The following is a 10,822-nucleotide window of genomic DNA, read 5'->3' as shown; positions in this document are numbered from 1 at the left end:
ACACTTTTTTTTTTCAAAAAGTAGTTTTCCTGAGCCAGTGAGATGGCTTAGCAGGTGAAGGAGCTGTGGCCAAGGCTGACAACTTTACTTTGATCCCCAGGCCCCACGTGGTAGGACGACACTGGCTTTTGGAAGCTGTCCTCTGAGCCCCACACAATACCACCACACGGAGGCGCCCATCCACACTCAATAAACACATAAATATAATATTAGAGAAGTGGTTTTCTTTTTAATCCATGTAAGAAGAATAATGTGCAACAAAATCACTGACGTGTACACGCCATTAAAGCAGAAACAAAATTGGGTGAATGAAAAGGAGGGTGAAGGGAGAGAAAGGGGAGGGTACACGTGTGCAAACATAGTCGATACATATAATGTACATATGTGTAAATATAGTCAACATACATGATGTACATGTGTAAATATAGTCAACGTGCATGATGTACATGTGTAAATATGGTCAACGTACATGACACACTTGTATGTAAATATCTTTATGAAACCCATCACTGTAAAATGAATATATGCCGATAAAATAATGTGTAGAAGAAGACGAGAGATTGTTATATGGACAAGTGAGTGTGCTTCAACCTAGTCTGTTTTCCATTTATATTACTTTCTTGTCAAAGAAAATCCAGGAGGAACCATCTCAAGAGCCTAGAAGCCATCCGAGGTACTTGGCAACAACATCCGTTTGCGCAGGAGCACCCGAGCTGCCACACTGTCGCCATGCTGAGGTGGTTTTGGGATGGGTGGACATCTTTGCTTTCGCTCTTCTTCTGGTGGAACCAATGGAATCAGAGTTTTCTATTTGGGAGAAAGAAAGGCAGTACAGTAAGAACGTCTGGTCAACACAGTCCTTTCCCTGTGCTTAGCTTTTACTTATTTTCTTAAGTTATTTTTAACTTTTTTTTGTATTTTACGTGTGTAGGTGCTCTGCCAGCATGTGTGTGTGTGCACATGTGTGCAGTGCCTGTGGAGGCCAGAACGGGCATTACATCCCTTGGGAGGGAGGTTGCAGGTGGCTAGGAGCCAGCTCTGGTCCCCTCAAGAACAAGCCGTCCTCTTAACTCCTGAGCCGTCTCCTCAGCCCCTTCAGGTGTTAAGTTAGCAAGCGATCATTAAAGTTGATTTCACCGAGGGAGAAGGTGGAAAAGTAGAAGGTGAGGGTGCTCCCCAGAGCAGAGGGTGGACTGAGCCGAGAGGATGAGGGTGCTCCCCAGAGCAGAGGGTGGACTGAGCCGGGGCTGGGGTGCTCCCCAGAGCAGAGGGTGGACTGAGCCGAGGGTGCTCCCCAGATCGGATGGTGGACTGAGCCGGGGCTGGGGTGCTCCCCAGAGCAGAGGGTGGACTGAGCTGGGGCTGGGGTGCTCCCCAGAGCAGAGGGTGGACTCAGCCCGGGGCAAAGGCCTCAAATCTAATTTCTTTTTGACTTCTCTTCCTTTCTCTTCTGAGTCGTGAGCTGTGGCCCAAGAAGGCGATGCTGGACCAGAAGTCCGCTTCCCTGTTTTAGCTTCTGACTTTCATGTCAAGCACGCCCTCTCTCCCTCCTCACAGTCTCCAGCAACAGGCTGCTCATTCATCCTGTGGTTGTCCCCATACCATGTGAGAACACTGGGTAGGGTGGCGGACACTTATAATCCCAGCCCTGAGGAAGCGGGCACAGGAGGATCCCAGGGGCTTCTGCCAGCCAATTGCCAACTCAAAGGAGATGGACAGTGTTCCTGAAGGTGACACTCAAGGTCCTTCTCTAACCTTCACATGTCCACGTCGGGATGTGCTTGTGCACCCGCATAAACACACACACACTCAGTTTTAAAAGTGTGTGTGTGTGTGTATGTGTGTGTGTGTGTGTGTGTGTGTGTGTGTGTGAGTGTGAGTGTGTGTGAGTGATCTAGTGTCTGGGGAAGCCGGAAGACTTCAGATGCCCTGGAGCTTGAGCTACCGAGGGTTGTGGACCACAAGATGCAGATGCTGGGCAAGGAACTGGGGTCTGGCAACAGCAGCGACTGTTCTCACCCCCCAGGAGCAGATTCTCCACCCCTAAAAAGGTTCATTTTGAGTATTCTATTCACTAGACAAAATGGTCTCTCAGTACCTTTTGTTTTTAAAAAAGTTGCATTTATCATTTATTTATGAATTTATAGTGGGTATGTATACATGTGTGAGAGTCAGAGGATGACCTGTAGGACCCTGTTCAGGACTGAACTCTGGCCATCAGGTCCGGCGGCACACGTCTTTACCCACTGAGCCGTCTCAAGGGCAGAGAGTATACGGATACACTCCAGCTTGCAAGGTAGAATGCCTCGCTCAGGGGCCAGAGGACCAGATTAGACGAGGAGGTGTTTTGTCCTGGAACCTGGGGAAGGGCTTTGTGTTTGTTTCTCTCAGACTGAGCCTCACTAGTTCACTATGTAGCCAGGCTGGCCTCAAACTCCCAATCCCGTCTTAGCCTCTGGAGTAAGAATTACCACATCTGGGTTAGGTTTGTTTGTCATTGTTTTGAGACAGGCCTTAAACTCTCTATGTAGACCAAGCTGGCCTCAAAAGTCACAGAGATCAGCCTGCCTCTGCTTCCTGAGAGCTGGATTAAAAGTGTATAACACAGGGCCTGTCTTTACCCTCCTTCCCTCCTTTCTTTCTTTCTCTCTCTCTCTCTCTCTCTCTCTCTCTCTCTCTCTCTCTCTCTCTCTCTCTCTCTCTCTCTCTCTCTCTCAGATATATCTTTTGTAGCCCAGGCTGGCCTCAAACTCCTTATGTACCTAACGCTGGCCTTGAACTATGGACTCCATGTCTCTACCTCCCAAATTTGGGATTACAGGCCTACGGCACCGCCATGACGAACAGGAAGGGATTTTAATCGACTAGTCAATTGACTAAACTCTTCTGTGAAATCAGAATTAGAAGTTTGGTGCTCCATACTTCATGCCTCTAATCTAGCCATGTTGAATACAGAGGTAGAATGGATGCAATTTCTAGTCACCCTAACCTAGTGAGTTCCAGGCCAACCAAAACTACGCAAGGAGACCCTGTCTGAAACAAAATTCAGAACAACACACCAAGCAAACACAAGACTGAAAACACACCAAATTCGTTTAGAAAGAAAGAAGACCGATGGCCAGGTACAATTTTTCATTTTGTCTATGTTTGGGGGCACATAGGTAGAGGCTAGAGGACAACTTGAGGGAATCTGTTCTCTCCTTCCTCCTTGTGGGTCTCACTTGCTGAGCATCTCACTGGTCCAGTGATAACCATTTACAGGGAATGTAAACAGATGAGAGTAGGCTGCAAATGAATGAACTGAAAAGGATGACTGCCGAGCAGTCATGAGATGCTGAGGCACACAAGCGTGTGGACACATGTGTTTGGAGGATGTAGGCTTGTTAGCACTTCAATCTCCCTGCTCACATCCAGCCCAGAGAAAAAGAGGCTCAGACACCTGTGGGAAGGTCTCTTTCATAGCACCAAAAAGAGGGTGAGGATGATCAGGGTGCAGGGAACTGGGTGGGATTAAGGCCATCTGATGACTTGGGTTTTTTTTTTCCCTGTGATATAAGATGCAAAACTAGATCCAAAAAAAAAATGTAAGAACTGGAAATTTGAAGGGATTAGGAAAAGTAAGAAACAGCTCTTGTTTGGGGGCAAAGCAGCAGCTGGACCAGGGAAATACAGCAGCTTGCCAAACTCAACAGATTAGAGACCAACTTAAGTGTGTCAAACTGACTTTGTGGAATTCTCCGGCTGCAATCACATTCCATACGTGTGTGCCAGGTGCTAACACAGTCCACCTGATTTCAATAGGTGACTAATTAGAAAAGTGACTAAGACACATAGGCGCTGGGTACAATGATGCACACCCACGGTGTCCAGAACCCACAACCTGAGGTTGAGGCAGGAGCGTCACTTGAGCCCAGGAATTCAAGGTCAGTTGAGCAACAAAGAAAAGAAACAGAGAGAGGTGCTGTGGTGAAGGCTTTAAACCCTGGCACTTGTGGACTCAAGCACTGGGAAGATAGAGACAGGAGAATTGGAAGTTCAAGGCCATCCTCAGATATATATCAAGTATGAAACCAGACACACAGACACACAGACACACACACACACACACACACACACACACACACACACACACACATACACACACACACACACACACACACACACCTCAAAGCAAAATGAAAAACAATGAACCAGAAATGGTGGGCCAAGCCTGTAATCCTGCAACACTGAGTTTAAGGCAAGCTAGGTCTACATAGTTAGACTGGACGGATTAAGTAGGCAAAGGGACTGACTATGTCTCATGAAGAGTTTTCATTATTTGCTTTAGTGGTAGATATTTTCATGTCTACATAAATTATATGCAAATACAAAAGAGTGACAATTACATTATGAACATGCGTTACAATTATCTATCTCCATATGTTTTTGTTTTCTGGCAAAAAGTTTGATTTCCACCGTGGATTAGGTGTGTTAAGGATGTTCTCTGAGCAGGGAGCACTGGACTGACTGTAACATCAGTCATTTTCCAGCTGTGTGTGGTGGCGCGCGCATGCCCATTATCCAGCACTCAGGGGGCAGAGGCAGTTTTTTGTGAGCTGAAGGCCAGCCTAGTCTGCACAGTGAGTGCCAGCTCACCCAGGCCTGAGTCTTGAGAACCTGTTTCAAACAACAACAACAACAACAAACAACAAAGCCTGATTTCTGTATTTGAGTCCATGCTAATCAGTGTGGAGATGCTACAGATTTGAAAGTGCACACAGGAACCCTGGGGAAGCTCTCAGGCCATTAGATTCAGAAAAAGTTTGTACCCCATGATCAAAGTGCTAAATCTTGTCTTCAAGGGGCTTCTAACCTAATACCGATAAAAAAAAATGTTTAAAGAAACCAAGAAGAATGTGGTAAATTGTTTTAAAAATCTAACAACAAAATTCTGTGAGATGGTGGTGGATCTTGCACTTGAGAGAAGCAAGCAGGAGGATGAGGAGTTCAAAGCCAATCTGAACTACTTGAAACCTTGTTTTGTGTTGTTTTAAACCTACACATGCTCTCATCTTCGGAGCCATCTCTCCAGTCTCTGTATGAGACCAAAATGAATAAAATGAAATTAAAAAAAAAAAAAAAAAAAGGGCTTGGGGATTTAGTTTGGTGACACGTCACTCAGCAAGTACAGGTCTGGCCCCTGGAGAGATGCTGGGGGCCAAAGGAGACAAAGTGGGCTTGTAGCTCAGTTGAAGGTTTGCCTAACATAGTTTAGGGCCCTGGCTTCCATCCACTCCCCAAGACCACACCCTCCCCTGGACACCTCCCCCCCCCCACACACCCAAAGATAAGAAAACTAAAAGGGATGGGAGGTGTGACCCACAGCTGCTGTGTGAGGATTGCAGAAGCATTCTCTTCCCAGAGAAGCCCTAACTGGAGCGGAAGGGATCCACCTCAGGAGAGTTTCCGCGTGATGGATGGACAGTGGACACACCAATTTGGAAAGGGATTCCGTGCCAAAGGTGGAGTTAGATTTCAGATAAATGCAAGAGGAAGAACGGGATGAGGAAGATTGGGGCCAGCGCAGATGGGGGAAGGCAGGGGCTTGGTCAGGCGAGTCAGAATCCCACCATTTTTATTGTTGTTTTGTTATCCTGAAAAGGGTCTCACTCTGTAGACCAGGCTGGCCTGGACCACACAGAGAGAGATCCAGCTGCCTCTCCTGCTTCAGTGTTGGGATTAAACGGATGCACCACCCCACCTGGCAGAATACCATGCTTACTTAAGAAGAAGAGAAAAGAGAGGATGAAAAGCACTTATTTTGAGGTTGGATCTTAGGAAACTCAGGCTTCAGATCTTCCCACTTCCACCTCATGAGTGCTGGGTTTGTAGCTGTGGAGTACCACATCTGGTTTAGAAGCGTATTTTAAATGCTAAGGGTGAGGAGAGTAATTTATTATATTTTATACTTCTTTGCTTATTTTTTAAAATCTATTTTGAGGCAGGGTCTCATTTACGCCAGGTTGGCCCTGATCTTCTTACTCTATTGTCCAAGTACTGGGATTCTATATGTGGACTACCACAGTTGACTTAGAAGCACATTTTGAATAATAAGGAAGGTTAATGAGAACTATTTATTTAATTATTTAATAGGCTGGGTTTCATGTAGCCCAGGCTGGCCCTGGTCCTCATACCTTACTTCCCAAGTGCTAGGATTAGAGGTGTGTGCCACCACACCTGGCTGACAAGAAAGCAACTTAGAAATCTTTTCATAGCCGCTGTCTCTGAGAAGTGAAAGGGGCCATAGGGTGGGGGTGGGGCTTTGGCTTTTGATAGTCTTTATATTCTTAGAAACAAATCTTATACATCGAGCATGTATTACACTCGTCACCGAAAAGTCTGTATTAAAGGCGCGTGGTTACAGAGTGGATGTTTATCAGTAAAAACACTGAGATAGGGAGAGACGTTGGAAGAAGGAAGTCAGTGCAATCTTGCTCCCTGCCTGTCTCCATCCTCTCACATTCTCCTCAAAGCTTACACTTCCTGGCACCTCCTTTCTTGTCTTCCTACAGGCCAATTCACTTAGAGCAGCAGGTGATGTTGAAGTGCTCCTGCGGGAAAAACAATATATCTCAAGGAAATGTGCTGGACATGGCACATTTCCTTGAGTCGGTTTCAAAGGCTAGCAGTCATGCTGAGGTCAGCAAGGAGCACAGTAGGAGCTGAGAAGATCAACAGAATAAAGATAATGGGCATTCTATTACAGGAGCAGCCAAAAGTCTCCATGCCACCAAGGGTTAATCTGCAACATACTGGAGTCAGTTCGTTTGCCTTATCAACCCCTTTGCATTCTTCCTGGATCCCGAGTCAAATGACCACCTGTGATTTCATCTAAAGCATGCAGAAAATGTGAAGAAATAAGGGACGTTTCCATTCGGTATGGACTACCTGTCCAGGGAGGCTGTCTTTACCCAACTGTCAATGTATTTTTGCTAGAAGATACATAGGAATTGTGACAGCTTAGGTCCCTCAGAATTGTCCTCAAATCGAAGGTGGGACTCGCGATTAGTACTGGCTGAGCAGGACCTTGGGAAGTTATCGTAATGTTTATCTTACATAGGCTCTTATAGTAATTACTGGATTCCAACAGGTGACATTTGTGTACTTGATGTAGGGCTACTGTAAACACTGAGGAAATGGATGCTGTAACATGAGCAGACTATAGATCCACCAGCTCTCTTTCAGAAAGGCCCTTGCTATTAGCAGGCTTACACTGGTTTTATTCAAATTTCCCTGTGGTTTGTCAACTTGGAGTCAGGGTCAAACTTTCCCTTAACTTTGGCAAGTCAAGCTTACTTATTTACTGCCCTGATTTTATAGTAGGGCATTTGTGCAGAAAGCCAAGATAAAGGCTGACCTACTAAGGACTTGTGTTTGTATTTTTTCCGGGGCATCTTCTTTGTGTATACAGGAATTCTTTTGCTACTGGGAGAAGCCCCCCTTTGTCTTTGTTATTTATGGAGGAATGCTGGGGAAAATCTGCAACGCCTTTGCTCCTCTCCACCACATTTTACTGCTGTCTTTCAAGGTGAGGCTGATCAACACACACCAAAGGACACTTTAACATATTAAATCCTTCCGAAGCCCATTTCAATCACTACTCGTTAGCTTTGGAGGAGCCTCCTACTGTAATTTTCCAGGTTCCTCTACCAAACATACTTTTCATAACTTTGATAGTAAAGCGTAATATGTCACAGATATGTGCATGGAAACCTTGGCTTTCTGTCTCCTCCCCTGATAAATGTTTATTACTGACTTGCTCTTTCTTCGTTTCCTCTCTAAGGCTTTCACTGGGTTTGAAAAGCACGTATTAAACAATAGACATAGCAACCATTCTTTACAACAAATGAATAGACCCATAAAAGCTACAGTCTACAGACCAACTGAATAAGCTAATTTAGCAAATGCCTGTGTGCCATAACCAGCTGGGGCGACCTCTGTAGTAGTTCTTTTTGCTTCAGACGTACTTTAAATGAATGAAAAAGCTAAAATTAATTACAAATGGATGTCAGGTTATCCCTTCCTCCCTTCCTCCCTTCCTTCCTTCCTTCCTTCCTTCCTTCCTTCCTTCCTTCCTTCCTTCCTCCCTCCCTCCCTCCCTCCCTCCCTCCCTCCCTCCCTCCCTCCCTCCCTCCCTCCCGTCCTTCCTTCTTTTTTCTTTCTTTCTTTTTGTGTGAAATGACTTACACTTGGGCAGCATTTGAGACTAGTTGAGCTGGTAGTGTTCCTGAAGGTGTGCTGGAAAAGTCATTGGCCTCTTAGTGAGGGTGAAAATACAAAAGGGATGGAGCAAAATTTGACTCAGGACTTATTCTTCAAGATACAACCATCAAGACCAATTCTATGAACGAGGCTGGAAAGCTGTCTTGCTGTTGATATTATTAAGTTGATTTTATACATTAAGCTTGAAGTCTTGAGGCTGCTCTGTCATTGCTAAGGGATTGGGTTAAAATATCCAAATGCTTTCAAGCCCACACTGATCCAAATAGGAAATGGGCTTGTTCTGGCCTGCACTTGGAGCTTCCATGTTTTCTAAATACATGTTTATGACACTTTTATGATTAAATTCCCCCAGTGCTTGACTGTCTCTAAAGTGTTAACATTTGCAAACACACATAATGGATTAGCCTCGTATAACCATTCAGACTCAGCAACCGTCAGTACCTTCCCGTTATCTATCCCATTTTCTTCCTTAACTATGAAAGCAATTTCCAAATGCCATGTCCTTTCATTCTTCTGTGCATGACGCATCTCTTAAACTTTCGCATCATTGTAAGTCGTGATCCCGTTACAGACTAGGACTAAAGGTATATAATTGCGTACGGTAAAACCATTTGTCCAGAAATACCTCAGGGGAAGGGCACCCGGGAATGGAGTGGAACACATCTCCTTCGGAAGCAGTTGTGTCTGTATACTTTTCTTTTCTTGGGAAAATTAACTGAAGAAAAGAGAAATAAGAACAATTAAAAAAAATGGTATCTGGAGAACATGCAGCGTCTTCACAGCAAACTGCGCTGGAGTTACTTGTTCATCTGAGATTAAGCTGTACACAAATGACTGGGGTACACAGGAACACGGGTACATTCCTAACACCCCACATTAGCTGTAAGACCTCAGTGGTGACATCCGCCTGCACATATTTCTTCCACAGCGTTCTTAGACGTCTCATCTTAGCTAGGGAATTAACGGCAGTTGTTGGACAAGAACATTGTCCAAGATATTCTCTATTTTAGAAAACTAGAAACCCAATTTTTGTATTTTGGATTGAGTAATCATTGCTATTGGTAGTTAAAAAAAAGCTAACTTGTAACTTTTTTCCTCATGTATGTAAAGGGAATGACTTGGGGGAGGTGTCTTCATTTGATTAACCTCGGGGCAACCAGAGTTCTAATTAAAAAGCAGCGCCTGACTTTTCAGCCCAGGACACACCATCTTTCATCTAGCCAAGGAAGCATTTTTCATGTCTGCAGTGACAGCCTTGGGTGTGACCACTGTCGTCTTTCTGTTGAAACTTATGTGTCAGAAAACTTACAACTGACACTGTCCCTGAAAAACATGAGAACACTTTGAGCATACATACCTTTTACATTTTTTTCCTTCATAAACTCCATAACCATCAAAAGCTGCCCTGCGTAGATACATAGCCAGAGATGGCAGCCAATGGGCCAGTTTATCACCTCACATTGTCGAATCATGATTTGGCACAGCATTAACTCAATTCACATTGCCCTCCTCCAATCAACAACATGCACGCTCACTTAATAAACTTACTTGGATCTTGCCTCTTACCTAAACATCTAGGTTTACTAATAGACCAACATTCTCCGTTCTTTATACTTGTAAGGACAGCATGCAATAGTTTAGAGAATGATTTTCTTAGAAAAATAATTGTAAACTATATATCAATATTTTAAAATGCAGTTACTTAGGAAAAAAATGCTCAAAGAGTATCCCCACCACCACCACCACAAGATAACTAATGTAGTTCAGAAAGCCTACATATTTCCCTCAGTATCATTAACTGCTGGTGTACCTAAATCATTCTCAGCATAAACATCACACTTAAAGACCTAGAAGTACAAACAGGCAAACAAACAGGTCACCCAGGCCAATTGTTTCAAAGACCTACCTGGCCTCTGTTCGGTGATAAAAAGAAGACTCATTGCAAAAATAAAAAATACCAAAAAATAATGCTGAAATCTCATTTTTTTTTTCCCCTTTTCACACACAAGTGAACAATAGCTCTCCAAGTAAAGGAATCGTCTGTAAATAGTCTGCGCAGTATCTGTCCAGCTCACCCCGCATCCTACAGACAGACCTCAGAGGGCTGCCGGCTGCTTTTTCCTGAAAAGGTTAATGATCACATCAGACAAGGTTACAGGCGCACTGGGCTGTGGTCAGAGCTCCCGAGCCTCAGGCCCCTCCCCCATTCCTCCCCGCTTCTCCCCGGTCACTCCCCTTTATTTCCATAAGCAAATATTGGTGAAATGGACCATTCAGGCATGCAGGAACTTCAGTGGGAAGGCTCCTCCGCAAAGGCTCCAAGGAGGGTGACTCCAATCTGTTTATGAAGAAAAATGTAAAACGAGGCATGGCCTGCCTCCTCTCCTCTCCATTTGCATCTGTTTAAACTTTGCATTGCCCATATTGGTCCCACATGCAGAAACCAGTGGAAACGGCAGGAAGTTTCTCTTTTGTCCTCTTGCAGAAGGAATGCTGGAGCTCTAACTTAAGATTCCCAAATGCTTGATGCCAACTGTTGGAGTGCTTTCTCTTTGCCAAA

At 44.6% G+C, this 10,822-nt stretch overlaps 1 protein-coding gene across 1 annotated transcript; it reads right to left on the bottom strand.

Moving 5' to 3' along the window:
• Nucleotides 1–204: 204 nt before the first annotated feature.
• Apela (apelin receptor early endogenous ligand) lies at nucleotides 205–10,383 on the bottom strand. The gene is made up of 3 exons (XM_016006070.3): nucleotides 10,169–10,383; nucleotides 8,888–8,977; nucleotides 205–807 (listed from the first exon to the last, which is right to left on the bottom strand). The coding sequence occupies exons 1-2, from the start codon at nucleotides 10,242–10,244 to the stop codon at nucleotides 8,889–8,891; spliced, it is 165 nt and encodes a 54-aa protein (XP_015861556.1). The 5' UTR covers nucleotides 10,245–10,383; the 3' UTR covers nucleotides 205–807; nucleotide 8,888.
• Nucleotides 10,384–10,822: the final 439 nt, after the last annotated feature.

Source organism: Peromyscus maniculatus, chromosome 17 (assembly GCF_049852395.1).
Source record: "Peromyscus maniculatus bairdii isolate BWxNUB_F1_BW_parent chromosome 17, HU_Pman_BW_mat_3.1, whole genome shotgun sequence".
NCBI lineage: Eukaryota > Metazoa > Chordata > Mammalia > Rodentia > Cricetidae > Peromyscus > Peromyscus maniculatus.
Note: the sequence above shows the minus strand (reverse complement) of the source record. Positions and strands in the feature narration are given on the sequence as shown.

Coding starts and splice junctions, on each gene's coding strand:
- Apela (XM_016006070.3), bottom strand. CDS start 10,244: ATGAGATTTCAGCATTATTTTTTGGTATTTTTTATTTTTGCAATGAGT. Junction 8,978..10,168: donor TATCACCGAACAGAGGCCAG/GTAGGTCTTTGA, acceptor TCTTTTCTTCAG/TTAATTTTCCCAAGAAAAGA.